Genomic DNA, 15,200 nt, shown 5'->3' with positions numbered 1-15,200 from the left:
ATTTGTTGATTTAAACGGCAAATGTGATCGCATGCGTTATTATGTCTTGATCACGCTAAGCGTTTCTCCTTATCGTTGTTAATTGTTGTTATTATTGCTGTTGTTGTAATGTTAGCATTTTGTCGTTTTCTTTCGTTTCATTCTTCGCACTATTAACGCTAAATAGCATTCGTTTTGGGAAAATTCTCTGCTTGTTAACATTTTTTATTTTTTTTTTACAATCACAAGAGAACGTTTCCAGTGCTTATTTATTTTAATCCTAAAGCTCGCTTATAAGATAAGCGATATCCCAGACCTTCATTGTTCTAAATCCTCTGATTATAATTATTGTTGCCTTTTTATGTATTCTATGTCCAGTTGCTAATTGTTAATACACACACACACATATATATATATACATGTAAATTATTCTAATTTTTTAGTTTTATTTCTTCGTAGCCTTAGGTTGTTTGAAATAATTACAATTTCATTAATAGGTCACAACATAATGCCAGTATGCCAGACTGTCTTTCTAAGCAATTTCATAGATCATAGTACACTTTGCATTGTATTTGGAGTGTGTCCACTGCGGTGTGATTTCACAGTACGTCTTACGTATTGCATTAGTTTTGGGAGAACGGTGTTCTTAAGTGTGGGTTGAAATTTAATAATTTTTCTTGTTGCTCTTTGTTTTATTTCTTTTTTTTTTTTGTAATTGACTTTTTAAATCTAATTTGAATTTATGACTAATTGTCTATTGCAATAGATGTGATATAAGACGGAAAGGGAGACTACGTTAAGCTTGCGACGAATTTTTGAAACGTTGTCTTGGTATCTCGATATCTTAACGATATTCATTATAAGAAGACTTGAAGGCGCATTTCAGTTCTCAGGCGTTAGAGCGTTTTGGTAACTTCTAACAATGATGCAAAGTGCTTGTATATCCTTGTGGCGTTTCTTCGGTACTTATAAACCTGAAAATCTCAAGGTTTTGTGTTGAATTGTCAGTTTTTGTGACTTTTCCGGCCCGGATTTTTGGGCGCTTTTCTTCGAGCATATCTAGCATATTGTAGATCGATCACAGCTGTAGTTACTTACTTCCAATTTTTTAGCTAATCTGAATGCATATGGCAGGAGAAGGGGTTCAGCTCCAAATTTGTGCCAGTAAGAATATACTAAGCAAGTGCAGAGTTCTAACGACCGAGAGATCGAGGAAATTGTACTGGATATAAATATTGGAAGGACGAATATATTAAATTGTTTTAAAACCGTATATTAATCAAGAGTACATAAATTGTACAAGAAAAAAATTCAGTATAGTTGAACCTCATGCTGTGACCGGCGGGAGGATTAGAGAGTGGGATAGAGAAAGAATTCTAAGCGGTTCAAGATTTCGAAACTTTATACTTTCTCGTGCACGTACTTCTCGCTATTAATTATGATTGAAAAAATAAATCTCGTATGGAAGTATCTATCTACGCTTACTTAATGTAGAACTGCGTATGCAAAACATTTAAATTATCTTTTGAGTGGTAGTTGTGAGTTAGAAAATTACAAAAACCCCTTTGCTTATTTCAAATTGTGTTTACGTTCATCACAAAGATCGAAGCTCTGCCCGAAGAGGTGGTAGGTCATGGATTAAATTCAGTATTAATCCCAGTGAATAGGGCGAAGAAGTCGGCGCATTTCTATCGCTTGAGAACTTTTCTTGGGCCGGTTTGTCTTGGAGCCGAAAGTATTTATTCCTAAAAAGTTTAGATGTCATGACTCCTGGTTTAATGGGTTTGTTCTTTGACTTAACTGTAGCAGGACATTGCAACGCATCCAATGTTCCTCGCCTAACACTATTCACACGAATTCTCTTTTGAACTGAACTCAACAAGTTTTGTCGGTAAAAAAAATCGACTTCAATATACTATGCTATGTGAATTTCAGCGGGTTAATTTACACCATATGCATGGAGCTTACCGGTGCAAAAATCATTTCCAGATGCAGAAATCATTGTTTTGTTCAATATCCTATAGTAATCCTTATACCCTGGGTTGGTAAATAGCGTGCATACATCCAACTTCAACTTAGTTAATGGTATGTAGTGTACAGTATAAAGCATAGTGCGCAATAAAGCATGTGCCTTACGATCATGATTAAGCTTCCGTCCGCTAAGACAAAGGGCACTAGGTATTTTATTGAGAGAATGGTCCTCCGTTAATCGCAACCGAATATGAATTCCGTGAGGAAAGATCAACTGAGACCAATTTCGCATAGAACTCAACCCATTTTAAGGTAAAACAGAGAAAGTAAGTTGTTTGCATGTAGGACTTGTGCGGACGCCCTAATCGTAAAGTAATTGCCTTCTTAAGGAGTTCTCACAATTTTATTCAGCAGTTTGTGGTCACGGATAGGTCTGCTCTTCGAAAATAGTGTGAAATTCTCATCTATAACTCATTACATTGAGAAGAGATTTTTGTAACCTGAATTTGAGTCACTCATCTTAATGGGGCTATTCCATGGTACTAAGGTGAATAGAAGAGAAATATTCGTGGAAATTAATCCCGCAAGCCAACGGTTAGGATCGGGAGTATTACAAATACAACGATAATATCGTTGCATCTGCACATTGCAGACGCGGATAAAGTATTAACTCCTTTAACACAAAAGCTAAACCTAATAAAAATAAACAATTGAAGAGATAAACTATTATAATAAAAATGACTAGCGTCTCTCTACCGTACACACAATATTTGTCCATTGCCAGGTTACAAACTGAAAACAAGGACAAGTGAATATATGGGGAAATAAAGTTAAATCAAATAAACACCGAATAGTGATTAAAAAGTCTGTGAATGTTACCAAAAGTGACACAATTAGTATAACTTCTGGCAGAGATCTTACAGTTGCAGAAATATGTTCAGATAACTTGCAACTTTTTTAATTGACAACATCAGTGACTGGGTGTCTGATAAAGATATTAAAACAAAAATAAATAAATAACTCAAATAAAATTTATTCTTAAAAAATCACTTTTTAAAATGAAAGCGTTACTTAGTTTGTTTAAAGTTTTGTTTTTTTTTCTCCTTTTTTTTTTTTCTTTTTCCCAATGCTACTCACAACTACTCACTTTTCTTCTGCTAGTTTGGTGTGGTTGGTTGGTTTTTTTATTTTTTTTTATTTCATCGCTTGCATGTGAAAGCGCCAAACTCTCTGAAACCATTACTAATAGGATTAAAATGACCCCAAAAAAAAAAAAAAAAAAAAGAAGAAGAAAAAATATAGAAAATCTTGTATAAATGGTTTATGCTTTTCTTATAACAAAAAGTACAAATAGATAGACAGACAGACAGACAGACAGACATACAGAAAGATAGACTAGAGTAGACATTTGGCTGCAGCTAGTACTCAAGCCACATCAAGGATTTATGTGATCATGTTACGTTTAGTAGAAATTATAAAAATAATTTGATACAAAAACAAAAGTCAGATCATAACTCAACTTTATACAAAAAAAAAAAAAAGAAAAAGAAAAAAGAAAAAAAGAGAAAAAAGATTGTCTATCGCAGTAATAACCCAAAGAAGAAGAATGTGACTTTTATATATGCCAAGCGTTCTTTAAGCAGAAAAGTTTTCCTTTCATAATCCGAACATATTTCATTTTGAATGAAAATGAAAGAACAATAAGCAAGGCCCGTTAATGTACTCGGCTTATGAACGATTTAAAGATCATTGATATCAATGCAACACCTTTACCACATTTATTCATTGAGCCAGTGACCCAATTATTACCAGATGAATGGGATTTTATATATTTTTGCTTCATTTTTTTTTTTTTTTTTTTTTTTTTTGCCTTTGTTTTAAGGTAAACTTCAAAGGTGAGCATGCGTGTCAACTATCAAGTTAGTTAGTCGGGCGGCCGGTCGGTCGGTCGGTCAGTCACTCAGTCAGTTAGTCAGCCAGCCAGCCAGTGAGTGAGTCATAATTCTTTATCGTGCCGTCGGTTAAATGCATGTCGAGGGCTTTACTCCTATTGTCGTACATAGAGCGTGGGGGTTCAGGCAAATTGTCAGCCTAAGCAATTCTTTGTTATTATCGTTGTTGTTGTAAGTTAATGCAATTATAAATGTTTTAAAGATTGTTCTCTTTAGATTTGTTGTTGTTGTTTCTGTTATTGTTTTACCATACCTTGGTATTTATGCCATCAATGATTTGCTCACAAGACGCGTTGTTATGTTATGCTTTCAAGCTTACTTCGTTTCTTAACCAAGACCATCATCTATGCAAGCGTATTCTCAGAGATGTACTATATATATATATATATTCGCGTTTATATACATTTGAGTTTAAGCGCATTTTATCATTTCATTCATCAACAATCAAAGGCATTAGCATTCTTTATTCGCAGTCGTTTCGAGGGGAAGACAATAAGTTGCCAACAGCGTTTTGTTTACCAAAACAACAGCAACAACAACAATAATAATAATAATAATAAATATTAATAACACTTTTTTGTATTATATTTCCATTGGATTAGATACTTTACGATGTACATGTTTATATAAATAAGCAAAGTTTCAAATAATGGGACATTTTCCACAAGCACATGCAGTGAAAAGCCTAAAGAATATATCTATACATGTACCCTGAATAGGCTATCGGCTGGGAAAATCGAGTAATTGTTCTAAATTGTTTATTTTCTATGAAGATATCAATAAAAACTTTGCGGAAGGAGGCTTCAGTCATATACATTTGTATGTACATACATATATACATATATATGAATATATACACATACATATGTTTCTAAATTGATTATTCCCATGGGTGTATGTACGACAACACCTGGCCCCAAATATAAGTAAAATTTAGTGAACACATTGAAAGCTCTTGCATCCAGACTTTGTATCGAAAATCCAGCGAAAAAGCGATTAAAGGAGAAACCTTTAGTTTTTTACTCGTTGCTTATCAGTAGATAAAATAATAAAAACTTCCGCACATATTCTATGGATAATCTTACTGTATCTATATACCGATTTTACTTTTTTTTTATACCAACCACTGTAAGATGTGTTTTTGCATAAGGTGTGTAAGACTCAAAAGGAAGTTTCAGCGACCCTATATAGTATTATGTATCAGTGGATAAAATAATAAAAACTTCCGCACATATTCTATGGATAATCTTACTGTATCTATATACCGATTTTACTTCTTTTTTATGCCAACCACTCTAAGATGTTTTTTTCATAAGGTGTGTAAGACTCAAAAGGAAGTGTCAGAGACCCTATATAGGTATTCTTGATCAGCGTGAAATTCTGAATTGATTTAACCATATCTGTCCGTTTGTGTGTCTGTGTGGTGTCTGTTATTGGCACTCTCTTGGTCGCGAACATGAAGACATCGACTTCAAGATTGGTAAAAACATGGGAAGTCTTTGCACGCAGGTTGGCATTGAAAATGGGCTCAATTGCTCAGAGCAGAAGCGCACAGTGGAGCATAAAATGAACGCAACTCCGCAACTTCTTAACAGAAATTTGTGGATTTTTGCTCGTTACTCAGATATTGGAAAAGTTAGAAAGCTGAAATTTTCCCACATCTACTTTACGGAACACCCTACTTTTTACGTGCAAAAATCGAAAAAAACCGTCCAAGCCCACACAAAATTACGAGAAATAAAATTTTATTTTTCCCACATTTCTGAGGTTTTATGCTTATTTATCATAAGGCAAACAAGACAGAATGTTTAAAACTATTTTATACAGTCCTCAAGTGAATATATGTTATCTGCCTAAAAATGGGTTCCCTTTCAAATGGATATGATAGACAATGCGATTAATTTTTTTCTTAATAATACCAGGGATATGGATACCAAATGAAAGAACTTGGAGAGGGGAATACGAAAAGCATAGTGGGGGTATGCGAGATTCCGCCCACGCCGAATATAACTTTCTTAGTTGTTTTTTTTTCTTTGCTTCCCTTTTGTTGTTCGAATATTAATTTTCTCTCTTCGGGCCTAAAGTAGAGTCCTATACCTTTGAACTAACCCTCGCTATAAATTTGGCAGATTATTTTCGTAGAAGTCGGAAAACGTGGTGACTTTTAATACACAGTTGAGAAGGACATGTAAGCAGAAATACGGCTAAGTTAGGTACAATTTATGACGGTTCGCACAATCTAAATGTAAATCTGTCAGGGTCCAGAAAGTGCAGAAACGTATTGGAGGCAACGTATCAGATATTCCCAGATTGATTATAACTTATTTTCTTTTCTCTTTTCCACATTTACGTACAGCGATCGTTGCGAATTTTTTTTTTTATCGCGGAATTATTTTTGCTTGTATAGCCAGCCTTTGTTGAATTTGTTATACAGTTAACGTTATTTAAACTGTTAAGGAACTTTCTTTAAAAGTCAACAAACAAACAAACAAACAAACAAATAAACAAACAACGCAAGCTTAATGTGCGACTTTTTTTTTTTTTTTTGGCAGAATTAACTTTCATTCTCAAATCGTTAATTTATGATGCTTGCTATTGTTGTTGGTATTGTTGTTATTGTTATTATTGTTATTTTTGAAGTAAAAACTCATAAATAAAGTAAGCTAAACAAAGTATGCAACGCTTTAAATGGATAAACAAAATTAACCTTAATCGAAATCGTTGAAATCAACCTAAACAACATGTGTAACGAATGTTTGTTTGCTCATAATTTGTCAAAAACTCTACTACCACTCAAAGCAAAACATTTCACTTTCTTTTGAATTAAAAAAAAAAAAAAAAAAAAAAAACACCAAAAAAAAAGCTAAATAACACTCCTCTCACAACTCTTTGATGATCATCTACTTTTCATGGTTTTTTTTTTTTTTTTTTTTTTTCCCCCCGCGGTCTGACAGCACACAAACAATTTGTGTCAAATTATCTCGAGTTGATGTTAGTTTTTGTTTATTTCTTTAACAAAGCAGTCGTCGTTTGTTAATCTTTTACTTTCGTTATTGCTATTGTTGCTATATGTTGCTATTATTTCAAATTTGTTTTAGGAGGCGTTCTCGTTTCTTTCTTACACGTATTCATTTCCCGGACCTGCCCGTTCACCTGCGTAGATAAAAAGGTGCCTTAGAATGCATTTTTTTTTTCTTTTCGTGCGTGCAAATTTATTATTAGATTGGCACGGATTTTGATTCAATACAATACATGTCCTTATCAGGTTCAAGCCGTTAAATTTGGCGACGTTATTAAAGATTCTCCCTAGAGAGACGCCATTTAAGTTATTCTTGAACTGACCACGTTCGGACTAAACTAGAATGAACGAAACAAGTAAAAAAGTTATACCTTCCTTCCCCTCTTCGATATTATAGTCGAAATCTATCATTTTAAATAATTTAATGTTAAGCACGGATCGAGATTGCTTTCAGATGAGTACTTCTTAAATCAGATAGTCCAATAAGCAGCTGTGCCATGTTCCAAGTGCCAATATTATCTAACGCGGATTCGATAACTAGGAACTTTTCAATATTTATTCTCGGCTCCTTCACCTTCCTATTGCAAGTTTGGAGCTGCGAATGAAAATTCATCATTATTTATACCTTATTTGTAGATCCAAGGGCATAGATTTTAATTTTCAAAATTATAAGAAGGTTAACGATGCGCAAAGAGACAGAAAGACAGATGTACCGTCACATTTTATTCACTAGCAGTACATGAGCAGTGTATCCTCTCACAGGTATGCTCCAGGTTAGCCGGTTTGCAGCTTCTTTTCATGTTTCAAACATACACAGTTGCTAATGTACATAAGGCGGGTAGTATGACTTTGACATACTTTGCGTCTATTCACTGTCGTTGTAATCATCCGGCGGTACAAGAGGCCAAATGTACTTATTGCTTTAGATTTCTAAAACCTTTCAACATCTATGGAATTGATTCCAAAGCATGTCTGGGAAGAGTACCCTTAATGAAAAATTAAAAGAGAGAATATATTTAAAATCTTCTTTCCTTCGGCTCTCTTTATGGCATACGTGAAGTTATTTGTGGATTCATTATGCCTGGTTTCAACCTTGATCTGTGGAATTGACACGAAGGGGTATATATTCTACACGTAAAGATTAATGTGTGCTACCTTGTGAGCACAAGGTGATGGGCAATTTTCTCGAATTTATTTGCGATAAATTTGCGATTACTTGTTAAAAGCGTAATCCCCTTACAGATCCGAATATTCTATTTCAAGCGAAAAATGCGAAAAATACGTGAAATGTTAATAAACTTTAAAGAGCTTTTCATGAGATTTCGATTTATGAGAAATGGTGCTGTGTTCAGAACTGACTCTGTGTACAATCCGCTGGAAAAGTTTTGATTGATGACCGAAACAAACTGATACTGAGATAAAAAGGAGTAGGAGGTGTAGGTCTCCCTATGAAATAAGAGTTCAAGGTATGCTTAGGAACGAACTCTTTTTGAGGATTTTTGATGAGTTGTTTCATATTTAAAATAAATTTGATCTTAATTCTCTGCTTCACTTTGCTTGTCGCAGGCAATGACAATGAAAGGGTTAATAAGTTTTCATTATCATTATTATTATTATTGTTATTATTATTGCAAATTCATTGCTGCGGCCATTGCGAACTAAATAAAAGTACAGCGAGCACACGATCGTTTCTTTGATATAAAAACATATCTGACCTTAATGAGTTTGCTGAAATATTGTTGTTTTGTTTTTCTTTTTGCACTAATTGCACAAATATTTAATGCTCGAATTCATAGTTTTTCACTTTTCTCAGACATTCAAATGAATAATGGGATCTCAGCTCATACAAGAATTGATTAACTTTCGTCGACATAGAAAGTGTTAAAGTTTTTTGCTTAGTCGCGCATTTGCTTATTTATGTGTGCATGGACGTGTGTTCTCTGTATTGGTTTTCCCAATTAAGTCATTTAGTATGTAAAACGCTTTCATCAGCCGTTTGGCTGAAACCAAAATAATTCCCTTATTTAAGCTAAACCATTAATTATTGAAATTAATAAAATTTATTGGTTAACCGATAATCAAGTGATTTATGTTGTGTACGTAACCTAATCTAAAGAAGGCGGCGGGACCGTAGGGTAGTTAGCTTTAAACCATCATGTCTTGATGCACGTTTCTAATGTGCATTAACGGGGTTTGTCTTATCACGTTTACTAATTGCCTAAGAATCATTTAATTATTTTCATTATTATTTGCCAAGTTATCAGTTAGTTAATAACGCTTATGGCGTCATTTAACATCTATCCCTACGATTTGCTACGGAAGCTTTCCGATGAATTTATCTCAATAGATTGATAGACTAGTTTTGTTGAGGGGAAATAAAAATAAATTCGTCAGACTTTGATTTTTCGGAGCGGAGCAACCAATAAGAAGCATTTACGCTGATTTCTTCACCTTAAAATTTCTTATTTGCCCATCAAACATCACTATGACGCGTAGAGTCTGAATTCGAAATTTTACAACTATTGCTAAAGTTTTAGTATATCCGTTGATAAGATTCGACTTGAACGTAGGTTGGAACGGCCTAACAATTTCATAGCACAAATTAATGGGTATCAAGTCTCAAATATTATTTCATCTGAATTTGAATGATAGGAACATTTTAGGCTAACGCTATGTTCGTTGAGAGATCTGATTATTTAAAATTTGGATTCTTAATGCCATAACTGGCGACTTTGTCTCTCTTAAGAATCAGACAGAGTTTCAAAACTTTTTTCAAAGCGAGCTTTTAAAAGTTTTAACTGATATATCAAGTTTGTGCGGACATGTGTAGCACCCACAAGTACCTTAGACGTAGACCAATCGGTACTGCTTTAATAGAACCAGTTATATAAATGTGGTTCATTCCGGCGACAAACCCTACTGAAAATGGGATGGATTTGACAAATTTTACGATCAGTAACATTGCCCATAGAATATACGGTCAAATTTGTGTAGATTTATCTGATATGGTTTATGAGTAATGAGCAAAAAAAAAACCCAATTTTTTATTCTTTACGAAAAAGGCATACCTAGTACTGTAGGCTTGCCCTTTGGACGATTTGGTTTATTTTCAATACCAACCTGTGTACAGATGTGAAACAGACGGACAGGCAGATAGACAAGTAGACGGTGTACCTGGACAGACGGACATGTTTAAATCGATTCAAATTTTGATGCTGGTCAAGAATGTATATGCGTTGGGGTCTTTGGTGCTTTCTTCTTAGCGTTTCAAACGTTTTGATAAAATGAATGGTCATAAGAAGATTTTTTAATATAAATTGTACAACCATATGAGCGAAGTGTAATTTATTAAAAAAATAAATTATTTAGAATTTCTGAGAAACGATTGTAGTCATGTTTACAAAGCGTCTCTCGCTGCAAATATTTCCGCACAAGTTTTTTACTCATGAAAAGCACGTCCAAGTCAAGCGAAAAATTCCTCTAAGTGAAGGAAAAGTACTTCAGAGCCAAAGAAAAGTAGCTCTAAGGAAAAGAAATGCACCTCCACGTCCTAGGAAAAGTACCTCTGAGTCAAGGAACAGTACCGCTAAGTGCTAATGAAATGTCTCCTTGCAATTATGCTAACCCATAACATATTCTTGAGATTCCTGACGAAGACAACAACTTTCATCAAAGGTTCTTTACATTATTTTACAAAAGTGAGCAAACGTGACGAGTGCGGCGAACTCGTTATTAAGTAAGAAAAAGAAAAGAATTATTTTTCTTTTAGTTTCCCAAATGCTGGCAATGCCAAGTTGAGCTTGATTAAAATTATTGGTGTATTTCTTTGCTACATGATTGGGATCTTGGATAGGAAGACAGATTGACGTCGATTTGATTTGTTTGCTTTGAATATTCGTTTTTGTTATCTCTCTGTTAATCTAAAATATTTCGCTTCACTGTACAGAAGTGTATGGGAATCTATACAAAAGTATTTAATTAGTTATTATTTACAATTGAACAGAGTTTAATAATTGTTTGCAATTGAACTTGGTGTTGTTAAAAAGCCTAGTCCCAGGCCAGTCTGTCTTGTAAAATACAATAAAAATAAAGTATAAAATATTATGTGCACTCTTTTAGATAACAAAGTTATACTAAGTTTATGCTAACGTTTAAAACAATTAAAAATCAATAACGAAAAGCTTGTGTTCCGAAGAACCATATATCCCTGATCTATCCTGGCTATCTTTAAAGCAAGAAATTAAGTTATTTGATAAATGATTTGAATTCACTTTCACAGACGACTGCCAAAGATATCGGAAGAAAGCGAAAAATTCAAACTATATTCATAATCAATAGAAGATTGTAGGACTAAGCATTCTTCATTATATATATATATAAATATATATATATATATTTGCTTTAGAAGATGAGTGTCTACGATTCGCCCCCAAAGCTGAACATAATTTGCTTATGGATATCATTTATTAAGCGATTTGTTTACATTCGATATACCGGTTTTGAGCGCAACTTTTATAGGCTCCACGACAAACGATATAGTCGCCGGTAATGAAAAGCAAAAATTTTTGTGTGCAAAAAATGAAATTAAAATTATCTTAAAATAGACATATACATATGTACATTTATATGCGTATATATATATATATATATTTCTATGTATGTATACACATACACAAAAACATGATGTCTGTATGATGTTGATTTAATTGTTCTAGTTGTTGTTTTTATGGTTGTCGCTATATTATGGTTTTTTAAAGTAACGATAACCTTTAGTTGTCTGGATTTCAATGTAGGAAAATGTGAACCTATAAAAACCCTGAGGGCTGATAGAGCAGATGTTCAGTATCAAGTGAAGAGTAGTGAGCGTAGCAAACAATATGAAAACAATTATTGTGATTGTAGTTTTGGTGGCCACATTGGTAAGCGACGACGCGATGAATTTTATTTAATTTTTTGTTTGTTTTTGTTTTTTTTGTTTTTTTTTTTTTTGGTTTTTAAATATTTCACTTCTTGCTTCTCTGGCTTATTATTAGGCAACAGTTTGGGGTCATCACCATCATGAACATGATGATGATGATTATGTGGTGAAAACGCGTGAGGATTTGCTTAAATTTCGTGACGAGTGCAGTACCAAGTTGAATGTGCCCGCTGATCTTTTAGAGAAATACAAGAAGTGGCAATATCCCGACGATGAGCTCACAAAATGTTACATGAAATGTATGTTCAAAAATTTCGGTTTCTTCGATGAGAACCATGGCTTCGATGTGCATAAAATTCATAAACAATTGGTGGGTGCGCACGGCGCAATCGATCACAGCGATGAGACCCATGAAAAGATTGCCAAGTGCGCGAATAAGAAACCGGAAGACACTGATCCTTGCGCCTGGGCCTATCGTGGTGGTGTTTGCTTCATCAATTCTAATTTACAATTGGTTAAGTCTAGTGTCAATTAAGACTTTTTTTTAAATATTAAATAGAGAGAGACTCGATTTGTTCTTTTTTTTTTTTTTGTTTTTCTTCAAATTCAATTTCTTTTATTACAATCCTTTATCTTTTAACACTTTTTTATAAGCATTCGTTATAAAAAGATTCGTCCAATTGCCGATCGGTCCCACGGCAAAGCAACTATAGGCTTCAAAAGCCCATTTATTAGCATCGTCTTGACGTGTTTTATCATTGCAATAGCTTACCGCGACAAGGATTTCATTCATCATTTGACGTTTATTGAACACGTAACCTAAACGCTCGGCCTTAAATCCATTATACTTGTCCCATAAACTCAAATTCTCAAAGAAACATCTAACTTGTTTCGGGTCATCGTGAAGTGTTTCTATATTTAAACCGTTCTGCAGGCGCAAGCATTTTTGAGCAACTTGTACAACGGTTTGCGGTGTAGGCTGTTTCCAGTTTTCACTTGAGGAATACGAACTTGACATCTAAAATTGAAGGAATTAAATCTTTATCTATGCGGATTTCAATTTTTTTTCCGTTATTTTCACTTACCAAGAACATTAGCAGTGTTATGTGCTTTAAGAACATATCGACTTGAAATTATAATTCGTTCGTTTGCTTAATGTTGACTTTAACTACTGTGCCTCATTAGTAGCTTGTTTTAAACTTTTATAGGCAATTTCCTATGTAATTACATAAAACAGTTGTATCTGTTTTTATTGGCATTAGTTTCTTACGCACTACCGGCTAAGTTAAGTTTAGCTTTGCGTACGACGCTTCACTTAATTTCCATCGTTTCTTTGTTCTCCTCTTTAAACGTTTGCTCTTTTCTTAACATAATATGAACGAACTCCAGCCAGTTCTACCCAATCGTAATTTCTCAGATGGCATATATATTCCGACATATGCTTTGGCGGACAAACACGTGGACAGAATCGATTCTTGATAGCTTCAAGAGCTAGAACGTTTGATCGGATTCGAATAATGCGATCAATTAAAAGATTAAAGATCTCAGAGTACGGTAGGTCCGAATGTTTTCGCCCCACCATCAAAATGATGAGATGTTTTTCTTGCTAACTAGCTAAGGACTAAATTACTTTGGGACTTGTTAGAGATAAACTAACCCGTGACTAGTTAGAGCTACTTTAGATCCCTAGAGCAGTCGAGATGAACGACGTTAATCCAAGCACTTAACAGTTATTTCAATGTAAAATTATGTCAAGTTTTGTGGATTAAATTTGAGTCATGTTTTTATCTGTTTTTCGAAACTACTAAACTGCAACCAAATTACATTTACGCATACTAATAAATTTCGGTTGCTCTATAACATTAGATGGGCGCGGTGGTTGCTTATTTCCATTTTTTTAGAAAACATATAGAAATTTTTGGGTTCATCTCTTGTAGTTTATCCGAGTTGAACAGGAACGAGCTGTTCTTCGATTATGTTAGATCCATTGACCAATTTGGCCCATTTTCAATATTAGTTTGTGTGCAGGAAATTCCGATGTCAAATTCGAGACGGACAGACCGAAAAATGGATATGTTTCAATGGATCCCTAATTTAATCAAGCGTTGCTTGGCAAAGGTTGCTTCTGAATAAATAAATGGTTCAAAATTTCGTCATCCTTCGGTGGTGGGTATAAAAGTTGTTAATAAAACACTATGGTTTAATGAGGAGGCATTTGGTTAAAACAGTCATAATCCACTTCCTGAATAAATGACTTGTCATTGACAAACATAGACAATAGAAAAGAATACTACATCTCCTCTCCTCTGCGACCCTTGCATGGCTAGCCTACTAAAAAAAATAAATAAATAAATAAATAAATAAAAAAAGAAAATTGAAGCAAGAAAAAGAAATTTAAAGCTTTGCGGTCGATGTGAACGCCTAATTGATTTGCTTTGATAACCTGACCTTTAACAAGTGATCTCATAGATCTCCTATTTAACTAAAGAGAAGTTATTGAGAAGTGCTCAATATGTGCTGTGTAAACCGCACAAATCATTATATATGGGCCATATGTCCACCTCTCTAGCATATGTACACAAAAAGAAAACTTGTTTCATTTTTTATAATTCAGCCGAGTCTGAAATGCAATTAAACAGATTAGTTTATTACTAACGTGATTATCTATTTGCAAACATTAATTTTTTTGTTGCGACGCTCTGACAAGTATGATCTTAAAAAATCGCATTCAAACACACTTACATAACGGGGGAAATGTTCAAATTATTATTCATTATTCATTAAATAGTTTTAGATATCATAGAAAAAAAAAAAAGTCTGAGCTCAGCTCGAATTGTTTTTTTTTTTTTTATTTTTGTCTTTATTGCTTGACGATCATCAATCATTCAATAAATAGTACAAAGAGCATATGCAAGCAAATGGTACTGCAATCGCTTGCTGTTCTTAAAAAAGTTGTTTTGACAAAACCTTCAAATCAAAGATTAACGATTACGCTTCCAAAGTTCCACATTCGTTAGTGGAGCCGCGAATACCAATTATGGGAAAGAGGCCTAAGAGCAACAATAAATTTTCAAAGTTTCAATTATTGAATAAAAACACTTTCGCTTATTTCAACGCAATCATGCGTTGGCTGTTGTTTATATTTTATCGTATCTCAGCTCTTTTCTTAGAGGCTGTCCCGCTTGGACAGTCGATGTGTTTAGATTCGATTGAATCGTTTCATCATATCTGAAGCACTAGAACATGTCAACAATCATAGACTGGAGTTTTAGCTTGACTAAAACAACGCTACCTACTTTGTTGCAAAGGAGGAGGACCTTGTGTAAGCTCATTTCATTTCAAGTCCTCAGTACACTTTTCA

The 15,200-nt window shown here is 34.0% G+C and overlaps 2 protein-coding genes across 2 annotated transcripts; one reads left to right on the top strand and one right to left on the bottom strand.

Moving 5' to 3' along the window:
- Positions 1–11,733: 11,733 nt before the first annotated feature.
- On the top strand, positions 11,734–12,439 carry LOC119634938 (general odorant-binding protein 99b). Its single transcript, XM_038029381.1, has 2 exons — positions 11,734–11,840; positions 11,955–12,439. Exons 1-2 carry the CDS (start codon positions 11,799–11,801, stop codon positions 12,372–12,374), a joined length of 462 nt encoding a protein of 153 aa, XP_037885309.1. The 5' UTR covers positions 11,734–11,798; the 3' UTR covers positions 12,375–12,439.
- On the bottom strand, positions 12,410–14,457 carry LOC119634939. The gene has a single exon (XM_038029382.1). The coding sequence runs from the start codon at positions 12,855–12,857 to the stop codon at positions 12,459–12,461; it is 399 nt and encodes a 132-aa protein (XP_037885310.1). The 5' UTR covers positions 12,858–14,457; the 3' UTR covers positions 12,410–12,458.
- Between the last annotated feature and the right edge of the window lie 743 nt (positions 14,458–15,200).

This window comes from Glossina fuscipes, unplaced genomic scaffold, assembly GCF_014805625.2.
Source record: "Glossina fuscipes isolate IAEA_lab_2018 unplaced genomic scaffold, Yale_Gfus_2 3, whole genome shotgun sequence".
NCBI classification, from domain to species: domain Eukaryota; kingdom Metazoa; phylum Arthropoda; class Insecta; order Diptera; family Glossinidae; genus Glossina; species Glossina fuscipes.
Note: the sequence above shows the minus strand (reverse complement) of the source record. Positions and strands in the feature narration are given on the sequence as shown.

Coding starts and splice junctions, on each gene's coding strand:
- LOC119634938 (XM_038029381.1), top strand. CDS start 11,799: ATGAAAACAATTATTGTGATTGTAGTTTTGGTGGCCACATTG. Junction 11,841..11,954: donor TAGTTTTGGTGGCCACATTG/GTAAGCGACGAC, acceptor GCTTATTATTAG/GCAACAGTTTGGGGTCATCA.
- LOC119634939 (XM_038029382.1), bottom strand. CDS start 12,857: ATGTCAAGTTCGTATTCCTCAAGTGAAAACTGGAAACAGCCTACACCG.